Below are 20451 nucleotides of genomic sequence, written 5' to 3'. Positions count from 1 at the left end.
CAAACCACCACTCCCATCGTCACTATATCACACTCAACATTTTTATTTTTTTCTTTCCTTTTTTAAAATCACAGCACCACTCTCATCGTCACTATCTCACCCTCAACACTTTTCCTTCTTTCTTTCTTTTAAAAATCACACCACCACTCTCATCGTCACTATAACACCCTCAACTTTTTTCTTTCTTTCTTTCCTTTTTAAAATCACACCACTACTCTCATCGTCACTATCTCTCCTCAACACTTTTCCTTCTTTTTTCCTTTTTAAAATCACACCACCACTCTCATCGTCACTATCTCACCCTCAACACTTTAAAATCACACCACAACTCTTGGCATAACTATCACCCTCAACACTTTTCCTTCTTTCCTTTTTAAAATCACATGACCACTCTCCATCGTCACTATCTCACCCTTAACAATTTTCCTTCTTTTCTTTTTAAAATCACACTACCACTTTCAGCATCACTATTACATCCTCAAACTTTTCCTTTCTTTCTTTTTAAAATCACACCACCACTCTCATTGTCACTATATCACGCTCAACATTTTTCTTTCTTTCTTTCCTTTTTAAAATCACACCACCACTCTCATCATCACTATTTCACCCTCAACACTTTTCCCTCTTTCTTTCTTTTTAAAATCACACCACCACTCTCATCATCACTATCTCACCCTCAACACTTTTCCTTCTTTCTTTCTTTTAAAAATCACACCACCACCTCAGTATCACTATCACTGCAACAAGTTTCTTCCTTTCTTTTCAAAATCACATTACCACTCTCATCATCACTGTCTCACCCTCAACACTTTAAAATCACACCACAACTCCCAGTCTCATCATCACTGTCTCACCCTCAACACTTGTCCTTTCTTTCTTTCTAAAATCACACCACCACTCTTGTCATCGCTAACTCTCCCCCACACAACTCTTAGCATAACTATCACCCTCAACACTTTTCTTTCTTTCTTCCTTTTTAAAATCACACCACCACTCCAGCATCACTATCTAACCCTCACCGCATTCTTTTTTCTTTTTCTTTTTTTTAATTTTTTTAATCAGAGTATACTTTAATCATGTATAAAGAAAAAACAATGCATAAAAGATTTAGGATTTCAAGGATTTTTTTTTTTTTCAGAAATGGTATTAAAAAGACATTCTCTCTCTCTCTCTCTCTCTCTCTCTCTCTCTCTCTCTCTCATGCATACAAAATATAGTATTTTCCACTGGTGAAAGACAAAAGGGGGAAAAGAACACACACAAAAACTATCAAGTAATCAACAAACAAAATATACTTAAAATATATGAACACACACGCAAGCACATGATAGACATGCATGCAGCACCCCTACATTGTGCTTTTCCATTTCTTACTGGCAGGCCAAAGAAACATTGTACTTTCCAGTTTCTGATTGGTATAACCACTGAAACATTGGGTTTTCCCCATTTCTTACTGGAAACTACTGAAACAATGGGGTTTCCAGTTTCTTACTGGTACAACCACTGAAACATCGGGTTTTCCGGTTTCTTACTGGAAACACTGATGAAACATTGGGTTTTCCTGTTTCTTACTGGAAACCACTGAAACATTGGGTTTTCCAGTTTCTTACTGGTATGACCGCTCAAACATTGAAATTTCCCATTTTTCTGCGTTACCTGTTTCTTACTGGTATAACAACTGAAACAATGGGTTTTCTTGTTTATTACTGGTGTAACAACTGAACCACTGGGTTTTTCCGTTTCTTACTGGTAACCACTGAAACAGTGAGTTTTCCTGATTCTTGGATTTTCCTGTTTCTTATTTGTATAATCATTGAAACAGTGTTTTCCCGTTTCTTACTCACATTCAATGAAACACTGGGTTTCCCCATTTCTTACTGGTAACCACTGAAACACTGGGGTTTCCCAATTCTTGGCTATACTGATTTCTTTCTGGAATAACCACTGAAACATTAGGTTTTCCCAATTCTTGGGTTTTCCCCTTTCATACTGGTATAACCACTGAAACATTAGGTTTTCCCATTTTCGGTTTTTTCCCATTTCTTACATGTATAACCGCCAAAACATTGCATTTTCACCCATTTCTTACTGGTGACCAATGAAACATTGAGTTTCCCCATTTCTTGGCTTTTCCCCTTTCTTACTGGTAACCAGTGAAACATTGGATTCAAACACTGGGTTTCCCCATTCTTACTGGTATAACAATTGACACAGTGCATATTCCCATTTCTCACTGGTAACCACTCAAACTTTGGTATTTCCCCATTTTTTGTGTTTACCAATTTCTCACTGGTAACCACTCAAACTTCGATATTTCCCCATTTCTTAGGTTTACCAATTTATTACTGGTATAACCACTGAAACACTGGGTTTTCCCCTTTTCTTACTGGTATGATTAACATTGTATTTTCCACTTTCTGACAGGTAACTAATGTTTTATGGGTTTTCCCATTTCTTACTGGTATGATTTGCGAAACAATTTTCCGGTTTCTTAATGGCAACTACTGAAATTTTAGAATTTCCTCATTTCTTGGCTTTCCCATTTCTTATTGGTATAACCACTGAGACACTGGGTTTTTCTCCTGTTTCTTGGGTTTAACTCACTCCTATTGGTAAAACCACTTAAACAGTGAGTTTTCCCGTTTCTTTGGTTTATCCTGTTCCTATTGGAAAAACATATTGAGTTTTCCTGTTTCTTTCCAGTAACCACTGAAACATTGTATTTTCCTGTTTCTTGTGTTTAACCCGTTCCTACTGGTATAACCACCGAAAAATTGAGTATTCCCATTTTTTACTCGTAACCACTTACTGGTATAACTACTGAAACACAGTTTTTCCCATTTCTTACTGGTAACCACTGAAATGTGGAGTTTTCCCATTTCTTACTTGAGACCATTGAAACATTAAAAGATTATTTTGTTCAAATTAAAAACAACCCCCCCCCCCCCCAAAAAAAAAAGAAAAAAAGGAGAAGAAATTTCAAGAGTAGAGACCAAAAACCACAGTTTTATGAAATGTGATTTTCCTCTATTTTCAAACAAATTTCCATTACCCCCCCCCCCCCCTCCCCCTCCACACACACACACCCCGCCCCCCAAAATAAATAAACAAATAAATAAACCTGAGAAACAAAACAACACCCAATGCCAGAAAATGTAAACTGTTACTGGTAATATGTCAACAGGAGTAAAACCCAAGACAAACCAAAGGAATTTCTCCTTCTCACACAGTTAAATCAATTCAGCAAACAAGGCAGGGGGAACTAAATCAATGTCAAGCTGAACATTAAAGAATATACAGTATGCCAAAAGCCAAATCTTGAAAACACACACACACACACACACACACACACACACACACACACACACACACACATACATACACACACACACAGAATAACAACATGGGAGAGGAAATTCACAAAAAAACCCAACCACCCAAAACATCCAACTAAAAAGCTTTTAAGAAGGGAAAAGCAAAACATCAGAAACATTTTTTTTTTCTGCATGTACATACATACACTCCTCCCTGCCAGTTCTGCCCATTCCCAAACCCCTAACATTAACTGGCATGTAGCCTGGCTTTAGACCGAAGGAGGTAAAGTTCAGTGAGAGAGTAACACATCAGTGGACACCGGAACTAGAAGTGATGGATAAAGTCAGTCACCCTGTGGAGGGGATGGGGCCACACATGCCATACGGTGGGCCCCAACACATGCACATTCATATCACAGCAGTGTAAAGCCAGGAGTGATTGACTCAAAAATAACTTTTCTAATCATAAGTCATCAAACAGATGAATATAACTGTTGTTGTTGTTGTTTTTAAACACACACACACACACACACACACACACACACACTTTCATAACAGGAAAAAAAAACCATGTGGAAACATCAGATGTACTAAAGCCTCTTTGAATGGGATCAGTAAATGTCATCTATTTTTCAGTGGGTCTCTCCCTTCACTCCTGAAAACCAAAGATCCATCTCCTTTACCCAGTGACCGAGTGTTCACTTTTTCCACAGCTCCTTGCTCTGAACAGTGTGGAAATTAATTTCTTATACACATCCCAAACAAACCACCATGTCAAACCTGATCCCCTCCAAGCTTTCGAGGAAACTTCACAGAGTCACAGTTCAATCAAGAACATACAGAGAGGAAAACCTACACCTGTCAGCAAGTTACAGTCAAGTGTGTATTATGGACGAGTCAACTCATGTCAACACTACAGGTCAGTTCAATCCCTGAGCTAAGCTATCTTATGCATCAAGTAGTCCATGATGCCAAGATTCCAAGGCCCTTTTCAGAAATCAACACTCCATCGTTATGGAAAAAAAAACTACACGACTGTAATGTGCTCTTCAGAGGAACCATTTCTCTCTAACAATCACTTCACAGACACATCAAGATATTTCCAATGGGTATCGTTTTCAAAACTAACACTGACAATTTCTCTTTCATTTTTTTCTTCTCATGTGATCCATACTTTTCACCAAAAGAAACCAAACAAAACCAGTTCATTGGAAGAGCACTTTACTGTCATTCCTATTCTAGAATTAACAATAAATGCTGAAAATGGATAGTAGGAGCAATATGAAATGAGGGCATTGGACTATGATTGTTATTGATTATGACAGGTGAATATTTCTAAACGATGCAACATAAAAACAAATATATGGTGATTAAAGCAATGAATCAAATCATTTACACTTGAATGATGCATTTTGGAGCAATGTAGATATTTTTAATCTTGATCATGCAAAGTGCATGTACATGAATATATATCATGAAATAAACATGTAGTCAAATTTGCTAGCTATTGTCAATTTGGCTTGCTAAACCATGTTCATTACAAAAACAAAAACAAAAATTCTAAAAAACTAACAATTTTTTTTTCCCCCGAAATTACTGCCTAGTGAAATGTTCGGTCACAAACGTACACCTTTTCCCCATCTGGGATGTGTGTATGTGTGTCTCTCTTTCCCTCTCCCTCACTCACACATACACACCTGTACATTCAAGCACACACATCTGTGAATGCACACACATTTGCTTTCCTACATGCACACAAGTATGTCTAAATGAATGTGCATGCACACACACACAAACACACAGAGACACACACACCACACACACACACACACACACACACAAACACACATACAACGCAATACACACAACACACACACTGAGTGAATCCCACCATGTATTGCCAACCAAATTCTCCAGTAATTTGTGTGCATATTTGAAAAAAAGAAAGAAAAAAAAAATCAAAATTCACATCACTGACTCAAAGCACACACAGACACAGACACAACACAGACACATGTACACACAATGTTCAGAAAATCAAAGAGAAAACAGAAATCCAATTCTCACCAGCACACCTAATCAACCAAAATAAATCTTTTTTTTTTTCTTCTTTAAAAAAAAAAAAGGTTCAACCATGCCTTTTTTTCATTTACCATATAATTCAACATTGCTATAAAACAGTTCTTATTTAATTGTATTTGTACTGGGGGTTGGGGGGGTTGGGGAGGGAGTATAGGGCACAAACCCTTTGTCTCATTTGCTGAAACTCACTTGTCACCACCAGAAAACAATTCTTATTCAATGGCTCTCAAAAGAAGTGTAAGGAAAGGAATGAGACCTTGAGGAAGAAAAAAGTGGAAGTCAAGTGCACATTACAGGACAGATGATAAAACATAGATCATTAAGTAAAAACGGCTAAGGATCAGTTTGGAGGATTGGGGATGGGGGAGGGTGGATGGGTGGGGATGGTGGAGATGGAAGGGCACCGAAGCTAAAACTCAAGGGCAGTGCTACTCTGTTGCTGTGGGTACCTGGGGGGAGTCCTCTTTACTGAGGCTGCGGTTGAGGAGGGTGCCGGTGCCTCGCAGCAGATCCTGCGACTTGCGCGTGATGCCCTCCCACAGCTGCTCGTGCAGCGACTGCGACTTGGGCAGGGTGTGGCTCTTTGGGCGACCGCCGCCGCCACCACCGCTGCCCCCCGCCCCCTCGCACCAGTCCTCCAGCGTCTCCTCCGACCATGACAGCTGGGACAGGCGCTCCAGGCAAGCCACGGCCCATTTGGCCTATAACGGGCGGCACCACAACAGGGACACTGATTGCAAAATGCTCTCACTGCACCCCCCCCCCCCCCCCATTGTATCACTGCTGCTCTACATGTTATCGCCCATCCTCAACACACACCCCTTTATCACTGCTCCTCTACCTGTTATCGCCCATCCTCAACACACACCCCTTTATCACTGCTGCTCTAGCTGTTATCGCCCATCCCCAACACCCCCCCCCCTTTATCACTGCTGCTCTAGCTGTTATCGCCCATCCTCAACACACACCCCTTTATCACTGCTGCTCTAGCTGTTATCGCCCATCCTCAACACACACCCCTTTATCACTGCTGCTCTAGCTGTTATCGCCCATCCTCAACACACACCCCTTTATCACTGCTGCTCTAGCTGTTATCGCCCATCCTCAACACACACCCCTTTATCACTGCTACTCTTGTTATCCATCCCCATCCTGTGTTTTGATTCTCTGCATGCTGTTGTGTATCTGCTATTAAGTTACTGGTAGTTTCTCAGCACACTATGCATGTATACCTGTTACATATCATTGGTCCTCTGGAACTGTAGCTATTATCTCCTCTTGTGTCGAGCTTCATTACAGATATGTATGTTAAACTTTATTGCTATTGTATTACTGTTACTCTTGCTAGTATCCCAGTTTCTACTATGGCAGTTTCTCTGCATGCCATGTGTATATGTCTGTTTTGAATTTATTTGATAGATTCTCAACACACTGCGTATGATTGCATGCCCGTTACAAACCATTGGCAGTTTCTCAGCAAGCTATTTATAATATATGCCTGTCATAAATCACTGGTACTAATTTTCTTTTTCTGCTTGCTCATTAGTCATATATGTATATATAAAGAGAGAGAGAGAGTGTGAGAGAGACAGATCCTCCACCTAGCCCCCATCCTCTTCTCCCACATAGTACAGTCAAGTGAGAGACAGTGTTTTCTTCCAGTATTATCTGAAATGACCGTTAGCTCTTGAGCAACATCTCCAATGAAACAATAATGTCATCTTCTTTGGTCTCCTTTTGCAATCGTTAACCCCTGAGAAACACTTCCAACAGAACAATGACTTACCGGTAATCTACATTTTTTCTCCTTCCTCTGCACTTTCTTTCTGTTGTTTTTTTTTCTTTGCTATTCTATTGTTTTTGGGAAGGGTTCTATTTGTTTTTTTGTTTGCTTGTTATAAATCAATGGTATTAATTTTCTGTTCTGGCTTCTTTATCAATTAATATCATTCTCTCTCACACACATCATGCTTTACAACTATATAAATCTTTGCTCTCTGCTTTTGAGCATTCTTCATTAATTCCTTTATCATTTTCTTTTTTCTTCTTTTTTTATCTTTTTAATTTTTTATTTCTTAACTAACTTAAAGTTACATTTCAAGCTATGTATGATTAACTTTCTTTGACCTCTTTCATACAAATTGTGTTTGCAGTTCTGTATTTCTAAAGCTATAAGGCTAGGTGCAATCTTCGGTTCTACTCCCACTAAACTTCCACATGACATCTTTGGTAGCATTTAATTACTGGATGAAAATGGAACCGCCATGCCCAACTACTGTTATATGCAATGTGAAAACAAAAGAAAAAAAAAAGGACAGGAGGATTATAGAGCCAACGGGACTCCACCCTACAAGGTTCCAATGATGAGGGTTAGAAGCAGCGCCCCCTAGAGCCAGTTACATAAAAACCATGGGATGTCATTCCCTGATCCGTGCAGATAGCAGGCAAAGTACTACGTCTACAGTGACATGGGAGTTACTAGGTGCAGCAGCAGCTCACACAATGCGGGTGGTGTTGTACAGTCCAGGACATGTGACATGACGGGCACTGACCACAGACTGCTGAAGTGTGGGGACGATACAGGAGGGAAGCCACCCATCACCTGGTTACTAAGCAGGGCTGACTGAACCCCTCGGCCAAGACACTGTACCATGATCACAAGTTCAGATTGTGAAGTCTCCATCTGACCATCAAACCCTCTAAAATCCCTGTTCTCTATTCCTTCTAAGGTCTCTTTCACATCTACATTTTTTAAATTCTCAAACTGGAGTGCAGTGACCTTTCCTTGACACACAATCTGCTGTTCAAGTGGGAAGGGTATGACATGTTGTTTTTTTTCTTACAGGGGAAAAAATGGGTGTGCCACTCATGAACAACAAATCTCTTTTTTTTCTTTTTTTTGGGGGGGGTAGTAAAGATAAAAGAGAAGTGTAATTTTCAATGGTGTCACGGTGTTTGCCGAACAAATGTAATGCAATCCAAGAAGGAAGAATTTCAAATAAAGAAAGACGACTGACATCCTGACCTGTAAGTTTTGTGTTTAACTCCATGAGGTGACAGCCCTTCACTGAGGGGTGTATTCCTCAGCAGCAGTCAATGGGTTAATGATGATGAAGGAGGAGAAGTGTGACAGGGCTGTACTGTAAGCTATCCTCAAACAAAGTTAATAAATAAATAAAATTCAAGATTTTTTTCCCCAAGTCAACCAGGCCTCATATATACAGACACCTGCAGTGAATGACCTTAAACCTGTGTGGCTTCAGTCTTTCATGTGAGCAGACATTACAAAAATTTCATATAAGAACTGGTCAAGGCTGCAAAATCCCACAATGATCTGTTTCTGATGGGGCTCAAAGCAATTACTCTCCAATCATCAGTTCCCTGGTCATGACAACTTCATCATGGACACTGGTGTCGCTATCAGATTTCAGACAAGAAAGGAAGAGACAGAATCTGACACTGCCTCTAAAGCTGTTAAAAATGAGCAAGACTTGAACCTCAAGATCATAATGTTCAAACTACACACAATGGTTCTATTTTAAACCATAACAGAACATGTGTTTATGTATTCCCAAAATCTGTTCAAACATTTCAACTTTTTTCTTATTTGCATGATATCAATACTTGTTTTTTCCTTCAAAAAAACCTTTCACACAGCTAACAATTTTGCATAATCTGCTAGTAACAGGATTTTTTTCATTTGCACATGAGAATTGCAAAACAGTTATCATGCCTCAACCTTTATCATTTTCTAATAAACAATGTACAGCGTCTCATACTCTCCTTTAAAAAAAAAAAGAAGAAAAAAAAAAGGCTCTGCTATCTTGGAGGAAAACGGACAGAACTCAACAAGAAAAACAAACTCAACAGGAGAAATGATGTAATTAACTTTTTTTCTTAACAAAAAGTAGTACTATTTTTCTGGGGGGGGGGGGTGGGGGGTGGGGGGTTCCCCCTTTTTTGTTGTTGGTGATGGTGGTGGTGATGATGGTGGTTTACACCGATTTAATCTCTCAGAACTACACAAACACCAATCCACAGCAAGATAGGGCTAGAAGACAGGGGAGGGGGGAAAAAAGACACTTCCATCCTCAGAATCAACAGAAAATGGTCAATGCCCTGTCACGGCCAAGTCCAATAGACGTTTTCTAGCCATCTGGTTTTATGAGTGGGGTTATAGAAATACACACTCCATGCAAAACAATGGTCATTCTGCATCTCATTGCATTTCACACACATCATTCCACACAATATGGCTGTGCCCTCTCTGCATTACCACTATCCTTAACCATTGAAAAGTATCAGTTTAAAAAATACACACACACACGAGATTCTTCATTACAAAACACAATAAATCTTTTTTTTTTCAGTTTCACATTATATCTAAAATACAAAATGACAAAATTCATCAACACAAACAAAACCAAGCCATGAACAAACAGTTAAGTGGTTATTTTTGCCATTGTTACCAAATCCATTCAAAACTAAACAACAGTGAGCAAACAAACTTTTTCTTTTTAAATAACATGAACAAAAACATACTGCCCCCCACCCCCTCACCCCCATTTCACCAAAATGAACACATGAGAAAACAAAAAAAAAAAGAACAATAAAAAAACAACAACCGATAATAACTGCAGATGAACGTTTTCTTATATCAATGCATCTGTCTGCATCAATGCCAAGGGCATACACAGGCACATGAGGAAGAGGAAAACAGTATAACAGGATTTTTCTGCTTCTTCCAAATTTTCAACCCTGATTTTGTCACAAGATTCAATATGCACCAAAGCCAATGTCCTAAAGAACCAGGGCAACAGGTAAAACGAATGACAGACAGTGAGTCAATTCCTGTTTCAAGAAGAGGTCAAAGTGTGCAGACGAATCCATGTATCACATCCGCTTGATGAGATCAAGTCAAAAACAACACACCCTGGGCCCTTGCTAGGTGATCCTTCAGAAAAGAGCAAGAAAGAGAGGAAGGAAAGAGGAAATATGGGCAGGGGGTGGGAGGGTGTGGTATGACATGTCAGTATAGGTGCTTCTCACAACAGGAAGAGAAGCCACGAAAGGAAAAAAAAAAAAGGAAAAAAGAAGCCCTGAACAAGAAAGTCATTTTTTTTCCTTCTTTTTTTCTTTTTTTTTAAACAGGGCAAGTCCTATAGGCTGGACAGCATCCCCCCCCCCTCGCCCACACACACACCTTCCCAGAACACTACCCTTATCTCTTCAACCCGATCTTCACCCCCTCCTCTTCCCTGGCCTCCCAACCTCAAAACCTCCAAAGAAAAGTCAACTTATGTAATACTGCAGAGAACAATGTATGAAAGGTAAACACACAGACCTCTGAGGAGACAGCACCTTCCTCCTTCCCCCTCACACCAACTCCTCCTCTAATCCCCCCAACCACCACTTCTCACAGCAAAGTCAACCCCCCACTTCTCACAGCAAAGTCAACCCCCACTTCTCACAGCAAAGTATTGTACTGTATTGTATAGTGTTGTGTTGTGTTGCGTTATTTGCGTTGTGTTGCTTTGTTCTGTATAACTCTTTTTATACAACAGATTGTTCTGTGTGAAATTTGGGCTGCTCTCCCCCAAGGGGAGTGTAACACCACCCTTTAAGTGGATTTTTCTATAGAATTTTGCCAGGGGCAACCCTTTTGTTACTGTGGGTTCTTTTAAATGCGTTAAGTAATGGTACACAAGGTACCTAGATTTATTGTCTCATTCAAATGACTAGTATTCAGACCACCACTGAAAGTCTCATGGAGGGGAACAAAGTACTGATGAGTGTGGGATTTGATCCCATACACTCAGATTCTCTCTCGCCTCCTGGGCGGACACATTACCACTAGACCTCCGCTCCCTTGTCGTTCTGCAGGACATCAGGAAAGCACCCCCCACCCCACCTACCTGCTCCCCAGCACTCCACCCCCAATGAGAGTGAGAGTCAAATCACTATACTGAGTGAATTAACATATTTCAGCAGAATGGAACAAGAGCCTGCTCACCCCATCCCTTCTCCCTTCCTCCCACATATACACACACACATACACATACAGAAGGAAGTCAATCAATGGAAAATATGGTCTGCACAACAGTGAACAACATAAGATCTGAGTGACATTCTTTCTCTTTTTTTTTTTTCTTGGGGGGGACAAGAGGGAGAGGGAAGGAAGCGGGAATCATTTACTGAATATTGAAAAAAAAAAAATCAAATATTTCAAGATTCTTCTAAAATGTTTCAACTGAAAAAAAAAGATGAAAAAAAAAGTAACAACCTGGGTTGGTATACGATAACATATTCAGGAAAGCACACACATTTCATCAGAATGACTCATGTCCACTCCAAGTAAATGTGTTCCGAGCTAAAAAAAAAAAAAAAAAAAAAAAAAAAAAGGAAAGAAAGACAAAAAACCACAGATGAAAATACAGGCAGTGAATGGCTGCTTCGTGATTAAGTCATGTCCATGTTCTTTTGAAAGAAAAGAACTGAACCTCTCCCTGTGTCTGAAACATTCTGATGTACAGAACACATATTATAGTCATTGCTACACTTCCTGCCTTCTCCACCTGTTTCTTCTGACAACACAATTGACGGGCATAATAGCCGTATGGTTAAAGCACTGGACTTTTAATCTGAGGGTCCCCGGTTTGAATCTCAGTGACGGCACCTGGTGGGTGGGTAAAGGTTGGAAATTTTTCTGATCTCCGTGGTCAACATGTGTGCAGACCTGCTAGTGCCTGAACCCCCTTTGAGTGTATACGCACGCAGAAGATCAAATATGCATGTTAAAGATCCTGTAATCCATGTCAGCGTTCCGTGGGTTATGGAAACAAGAACATACCAAGCATGCACACCCCCGAAAACAGAGTATGGCTGCCTACATGGTAAGGTAAATAAACAAAAACGGTCATACATATAAAATGTTACTTGTCTGTCTGTGTGTGTGTATGTGTGCGGGCCTGAAATCTGATTGAATGATACAACTTCATCATGGACACTGGTGTCACTATCAGAATGATGAGCGCCCAGTGGCAGCCATCAGTTGGCTCTACCCAGGTAGGCAGCCTGTTGTGCGAATGACCCCGTGTTTGTAAAGTGCTTAGAGCTTGGTTTCCGACCGAGGATAGGCGCTATGTAAGTATCCATATCAATCAATCAAAACACAATCTAAAATGTCAGTAACAAGTTTACAGATTTTACATTATTATGAACAGCCTCAAATCTAGCCTACATTGCAATAATGTCACGATACAAATTAATGAATACATTTTTTAAAGAAAGGTTATCATTGTTAATACTACAAATTACAATTTAACAACAGAACGTATTTCACAGTCAGAAAATACATTTTCACATTTCTACAGAGTCTGCTGCAACACAGAAATATTTCTAATAGTATACCCACTCTACATTAAAATCAGAGATTTATATTCCTTGTTTGGCTAAATGCACAAAGACCAGCATGGAGAAGTACACATCTTGATTAAATACGTATGGAAATAATGCTGATTACATTTTTACAAATATTGAGTATGAGAAGGGTCATGATCATTTCACAACAAGAAAAATAATGGTACACAAATGTTCAGAAATCATCATAATCAAATTCTACAGACACCTGTTCATAGAAATCATACTTTTCTAAATCAGTAACAGCAAAATGGAGACCAAGACTGGGCTGAAGCAGCACTTTCCTATCAAATCTGTTTTCATCAGTGTCTGTGTGCCTGCATATATGTGGAGGTTAAAACTCCTGTTAACACAATCGTGTGTGTGTGTGTGTGTGTGTGTGTGTTTGTGCGCGAGTGTGTGACAGCATTAGGCACACACATATTATAATATGTCAAAGACAATACTGCAAAAAACATACCTAGAGTTATATATGTGAGTGCATGACGGGTGTGTAAACCCTCTGATTTGTCTCTGCACAAGATTCAGCACTGTATAAAAACTGATTATTGATTTCATTATCATTATTGCTACTATTACAATTACAATTTTTATCATCATTACTATTATCCTTTAAAAATGAAATACAAAGAGGGAGATTTCTGGAGTTCTACCTTTTATAATGTAGTAGTAAATAATGTGTCTGTGTATATATATATCTATATCTGTATCTCTCTCTATATACATAGATATTGATATGTGTGTGTGTGTGTGTGTGCGTGTGCGCACGTGAGAGTGTGTGTGTGTTTAGTCACAGACACTCACTGATCCAGTTTCTGTTCTGAACACTGGCATATTACAGATTCTGAGTGAGTCCAAGCCTATTCAAAAGAAGATCTCTTGATGGCACCAGATCTTTTACATGACCCTCGCCATACTATTAACAGAGAAGAAAAAAGTTGCATGTGGCTTTGAGTTACAATCTCTTTTATACACCACAAAGCATTTACTCTTTATAACGCGTGAAGAACAGTTTGTGTGACAACACACTGGAGAGGTTTTTATTGTGTTGTGTGTGTGTGTGTGTGTGTGTGTGTGTGTGTGTGTTTGTGTTGTGTTGCACTGTGTTGTGTTGCACTGTGTTGTGTTGTTGTGTTTTGTGTTTTGTGTGTGTGTGTGTGTGTGTGTGTGTGTGTGTGTGTGTGTGTGTGTGTGTGTGTGTGTGTGTGTGTGTGTGTGTGTGTGTGTGTGTGTTGTCTATTAAAAGTGTTACTTCACACTGTGTACTGTGTTTGTTGGCTGAGTGCCATGAAAAATAAATTCAACACCTGTCATGCACTGTATCATTTTCTTGCTGTAGTGGGCTGTTTCCAGATGATTGTCATATGGGTTGCTGGTGCAAAACACCACATTGTTTTAGTTTGTCTGCACATGTAAATATTATACCAACAAAAGAACAATCCATTTGTGTTTGCATTAAGGAGGTAGTGTTCATACTTGAGCTTTTCGGTGCATTTTAAAACTAAATAATAAAAAAAATTTTTTTTAAATATATATATATATACATTCTACTTACACTGTTCTAACAAGTATGTCAATGTTACTTTTTACTCTTCAAAGCTAGGTACAACATGTCCCCCCTCCCCTCCCCAACCCAACCCCTGAGAAAAGCAAGGCTAGTACTTATAACATCAATGTTGACAATGTAACATCTCTGTCAACATTCTCACCCTAAGCAGGGACCATGTTTTGCAACATAATGGAAGGCTGAAAGGTGATTTTTATTCAATTTGATTATGTCACCCATTTTGGAGGATATAATTATCATTATGATAACACATAACTGAACCAGGACAGACACAACACAATCCACTGTTTAAATACATATATGTAAACAGAAACAAGTTCACACAGATCATACTGTGATCTTCAAACACCAGCACAATGTAAAAGGTCACATGGACTGGATCAGATACAGCTCACAGAACCAGCAGTATTATCATGCGTTAACATATTGTATTATTATTTGAAGTCCTTCCCTTCCTCCATTCCCTTCCACCCATTCTTTTTCCTCTTTTTTTGTTTTTGTTTTTTTGTTTTTGTTTTTTGTTTTTTGTTTGTTTGTTTGTTTATTTATGGCTTTGCTGGTGTGTTGCATTCATTGAGTTCTTTGTTCAGTCTAATATCATCATCTTAGATGAACAGACTATAAATGAATAAACGACGTCTCTTTCAGTCTTTGATGGTGTGCAATGGTGCACAAGGATGAGTGAATGCACACCACCAAAACAATTTCCTACGTCTTTGAACACTGGTGTAACAAAACCTCTTTGCTCCGGTCTTTGCAGTACCAAACAACTACAGACAGACACTACAGAGTATGCCTGACCAACATTACAAAGACAGAAACAGCCACCATTTTAGTGAGCAAAAAAAGCCCAGTTCCTTACATTTGTAACCAGTGTGTTAACAATAACGGTCCTTTCACAAATTAATAAACACTGCCTTCACATCACTAAAAGAAAAGAACGGAAAGACAGAAAGAAGAAAAGAAAAAAAGAAAGAAGAGAAAGAAAGAGTGAGAGAGAAAATGCAAGGAATGAAGGCACATGAAAAGGAAAAGAATGCTTCCCTGTTAAAGATGCCATTCAGGTTCAAAATATTAATTGTCTGCAATGACCCAATCTTGATGCCCTAATGTTTCTATTCGTGTGTGTGTGTGTGTGTGTGTGTGTGTGTACATACACATTTGTGTGTGTACATGCATGCATTAGTGTATGTGTGTGTACATGTGCATGTGTGCACGCCCATTTATATAAGTTCTGTGAGAAACAGACAGAAACAGACATCAGCCTGAATTTGCTCACAAATACACATTTACAGACATACTGCCCCATCACCTATTATTCCTAGAACAAATGACACATTTTAGCTTTCAGTTCTGCCATCAAAAATCCTATTCTGTCCATCAACCACTTAAGACAACTCAACAGTCAGTAACATTTTTTTTTTTTTTTAAAGAAGAAAAAAACCACACTTCACACGACTTCAATGATACACAGTATATCCAGTTCCCAGGATTCATCAAAGCAAAAATCAAAATTAAAAAAATAAAATCCACAGAAACACAACTGGTTCTGGAACCTTTACCACACAAGGCCCATTACCACCACTGAACCAAGGGGGACCACCACAGACCGGATGGGATATGCGGTTAGCAAGCTACCACAACCCTCAATCATGTGCAACTGCTCTTCAAACTTTTTCTCTTGTTTGTGGATTTCAATGTGTCACAATACAGGCCCAAGTACTTACTACCTCAGAGATGGGATGGAAAACAGGAGAAGAAACAAAATGGGAAACTGCGGATATAATATGAACAACGGGGGGAGGAAAAGATATCTATGCAAGACAGCAGGGATCCGAATATTTAAAAAGAATACAATGAAACAAGGCTGCAACCCACATGCTTATTCAGTTTGACTGAACAATTTTTTTTTTCAGTTTTTGATTCTTCACACTGTTTATTGAAAAAAACAAAAATCTAAACTAAACGTGACTTTCCCATCAAACAGTCATTCTGGATTTTTTTTTCCATAAAAAATCTATTTCAACAAGAAAAAGTATGACTAGCATCTGGGACAAATTTTCACAAAGAAAGTTTTCCTTTTACTACTTTCCAATACAAAACAATCTACTGACAGTCACAAAACAAAGAATAAGCGGGTGGATTACATCATCCGTTAGTCAGTCCATTAAAGCCAGGCTACACCCCAAGTCAGGTTACTGGGTTAGAGGTCAAAGGTTAATACAATGCAAGGGTTAAATGAATAAAAAAGAAAAAAGTTCAAAGGAAGAAAATCCAAAACAATAAACACCGCAAACACTTGCCCACACATAATTGAATCTTTCTTTCCACAATAATCTAACAGTCAATAATTTGACAGACATTTCTTGAGGAATACAGGTTAATCTGACATACAAACTAGACAGAAAATGTACAAGGATATGTAGATGTATATATAAAGCTAAAAAAAAGCCACCTGATTTAAAGTAATATATGTCAATATTTGTTACTTTTAAAATGCTTTTTCTCTTTGCTTGTACACTTTCAGTTATGCTGTTGCAAGAGGCACTTTCATCTCATTCCTCTAGTGAATCAATCACTTGTCGTTCAGTTCCTTCAACTGCACTTTATAGCCATAGCACAAGCATGCAAGTGTTCACGTGCACATATCATATATGCATGTTTCACACACACACACACATACATACACACCAACAGAGTTATGTATACATGCACACACATCTCTCTCACTATCTCTCTCCCCCTCTCTCTCTTCTACACCCCTCTCTCTTACCAACACACACTTGTTTAATCTCGCAGACACATACAGACACCCACACAAATGCTCTCACATACGCTAACACATGCACGTTCATACACTCATGCATACATGCCTCCTCACACACTCAAACATACATACACTGATTCAGACGCTCGCTCACACACACACACACACACACACACACACACACACATTACTCATCTTCCTCACACTCCCACTTAACCAACCACACACACACACACACACACAAACACACACTCACTCACTCACACACACACACACACACATGCACACACACACTTAAAACAAAATACACCCATCCTTGCCCCTCACTCATCTCTCCTCCTTGACAACCACCACAACTACATCGCACACCACCACTCTCCCTACCCCCCAATCCCCCCAGCTGACTGACCTTGTACTCAAAGTTGGACACGGCTAGGTACAGCACCTCCAGGATGCGTGCCAGACGGTTGATGGGCATGTCGTTCCACCACTGACGCAGGAACGACAACTCCGAGTTCTTCAGCACCCACAGGAAGCACATCAGCAGATTGCGCGTCGCCTCTGCATTGATCGGGCTCTTCCGCAACTGCAGAGGGGGAAAAAACAATCGTTTAGAATCCAGAAATACCAAGAGATTCTTTCTTTCTGCAAATCAACAAATTATGTGTCACCTCTGCACTGATGGGGCTCTTCCAGAACAGCAGAGCCTAGATGAGGAGAAGAGGAACCAACAATGACGACTGTTTAGAATCCAGAAATAAGAAGGTATTCTTTCTTTCTTTCTTTCTGCACATAAACTGAATAAGGTTCCATGTGCTGCATGCACTCAACACACATAAAAGAACCCATGGCAACAAACGGGTTGTCTCTAGTTAAAATTCTGTAGAAAAATCCAATCTGATAGAACAAATACATCTGCAGACAGAAAAAAAAAGAAAAAAAACCCAAACAACGGAAGTAAACGTTGATGGCGCTGTAACTTCACAATGAGTAGAAACAAACTTTTTTCTACAGACGAAAAATAATGCAATACAACACATACAATGCAATGCAATACAACACAAAAGAATACAACATAAAAAATACAACACAATACAAAACAATGCAATCCAAAACCAATACCATGTAATCCAATACAAAGCAATGCAATGCAATACAATAATATTTAAACCATCAACAATACAATATAATATAATGCAATCCGCTCTCTACTTTCTCCCCACCCACCCACTGCTCACCCGTGACGAGGGGTCGTCGTTGGACATGTGGGGCACATTGATGCCCCGGTTGCCGATGCTGGAGCCGGCGATGGCCATGGCCACACGCTTGTTGATGCGGTCGCCCTCCTCATCCACCCCAAACCCCGTGCCAAGCTTCCCCTCCAGGCCAGGATCATAGAGCTGCGCCAACGTCTCCATGGTGATGCCAATGATTGGCAGGTACAGAGCCGCCAGTCGCGCCTGCAATAAGCGGAAAGGGGAAAGTCTGAACAAAACATGGAGTGCTAACCTAGTGGTAACGAATCCGCCGAGGAAGTGAGAGAGAATCTGAGCGCAGTGGTTTGAATCCCATACTTCCCAGTATTCCCCCCCCCCATTCACTGGACCTTGAGTGGGTGGTCTGGATGCTAGTCATTCAGATGAGATCATAAACTGAGGTCCTGTGTGTAGCATGCACTTGGCGCACATTAAAGAACACGCAGCAACAGAAGGGTTGTCCATGGCCAAATTCTGTTGGAAAAAATCTATGGGAAAGCATTCGACGCAGCAGGTCCATTCTGCTACTCTTAATGGCCTCTTGCGAGTCTGACTCTGTCCTGTTTTACCTACCCACCATCCCCACATTACATATTCAGCCTCTCTCTCTCTCTCTCTCTCTCTCTGAAACACACACACATACACACACATGCACACACAAACACATGCATACACATCTACACACAAACACACAAACACATACTAACACACAAATAAGCCAATGAAGAAAATTTTGGTTTTTTTCTTCTTTTTTTTGTAAAACACACACACACACATGCACACACGCCCCAACTAACTACATAGGCAAACAGGAAATACATGAATCAGGATCACTAATTCATAGCTGAATCAGGAAATAGGTGAATCGGAAAGACACCATTTTAACAACGCCCCATCCCTTCTGCCTTGAGCAGGGTAAGCCGAACACCCACCTTGATCTGTGGGTCGGTGTAGCGCACATCAAGGTCGTGGTTATACAGCAGGTTGCACAGCACTCCTATTGCTCTCTGATGGACCACAGGGTTGCTGCAAGCCAAACACAATACACAAAGGTTTGTTTGGGGGGGAAGAGGAGGTTGTACTTTCGTTTTCTCCGCACAGGCGGATAGTAGTTTGCACAGGACAGGAATGTCAGACCCCTGCTGGAGTCTGCTCTAGTTGGGTCACAGTTAAGTATGTGTAATTAAATATATATAAACAAGATAAAAACAATCTTCACACAGGTATACACACACACACTCTCTCTCTCCCCCTCTCTCTCAAACTCTCTCTCAAACAAACACACATACCACATCTTTCTCTCACATTAATCCATACCATTATTTACCTTCACAAACAAGGGAAACGAAAACAAACAACTGATCAGTTCGCATGGTTCTAAAACCTTACCTGACATCAATCCATGCCATTATTAACCTTGACAAACGAGGGAAATGAAAACAAACGGGTGATAAGTTTCTACCTGGCATCGAAACCGTTGCTGAGGTCAGAGAGCACTAGGCCTGCCAGGTAGTGCTGCTGGCGGAACTCTGGTGTCAACTCAAAGAACACGCCCTTGTCCGTCAGCGTACTTGTTGAGGTGTAGGAGCTGTCAGACAAACAAGATTAACAATAATTTCAGGAAGGTTTGGATTATACCATTAATCAGTTAGACATTCAGATGAATGGTATTCTGTTGTAAAGTAGTAAAAAAGAATTTTAACAGAAAGTCCAGAACATACTGTGAAGGGGTAACCAAGGTTTTTTGTTGTTGTTGTTGTTTCTATTGTCCTCAATGATTATTTTGGTTAAGGTTACAACACTGAGGACCACTATGTCTGAATTTGTAGCTGCTTGTGAGTGTTTCTTTTGTTTGTTTTCTTAATATATTTAGGATTGTGTGTATGTCTGTATGTTTGCCAGCTTGTTTGTATGTTGCGGGCACGCATGCATATGCAAATGCTTGTACTTAAAAAATGTGGGTGCATACTTGATTATATACTTTGTGTAGTTTTCTGTACACGGCCGTATGTTTGTACCCTTGAACATGTAAATGTATGTATTTGT

At 39.8% G+C, this 20451-nt stretch overlaps 1 protein-coding gene across 2 annotated transcripts in view; it reads right to left on the bottom strand.

Moving 5' to 3' along the window:
• The window catches only part of LOC143295315 (dedicator of cytokinesis protein 7-like), a 74521-nt gene that overhangs the window by 26097 nt on the left and 27973 nt on the right, over positions 1–20451 (bottom strand). Inside the window, exons 28-32 of one of the 2 annotated variants that reach the window (XM_076606948.1) lie at positions 19868–19993; positions 19338–19431; positions 18388–18609; positions 17559–17735; positions 5846–6097 (exon numbers count right to left, since the gene is read on the bottom strand). In XM_076606948.1, coding sequence (XP_076463063.1) covers positions 5846–6097; positions 17559–17735; positions 18388–18609; positions 19338–19431; positions 19868–19993 — 871 coding nt within the window. The remainder of the gene's footprint in view (positions 1–5845; positions 6098–17558; positions 17736–18387; positions 18610–19337; positions 19432–19867; positions 19994–20451) is intronic. The other variant, XM_076606949.1, reaches the window with a different exon arrangement.

The sequence above is a fragment of the Babylonia areolata genome, chromosome 20 (assembly GCF_041734735.1).
Source record: "Babylonia areolata isolate BAREFJ2019XMU chromosome 20, ASM4173473v1, whole genome shotgun sequence".
NCBI lineage: Eukaryota > Metazoa > Mollusca > Gastropoda > Neogastropoda > Buccinidae > Babylonia > Babylonia areolata.
Note: the sequence above shows the minus strand (reverse complement) of the source record. Positions and strands in the feature narration are given on the sequence as shown.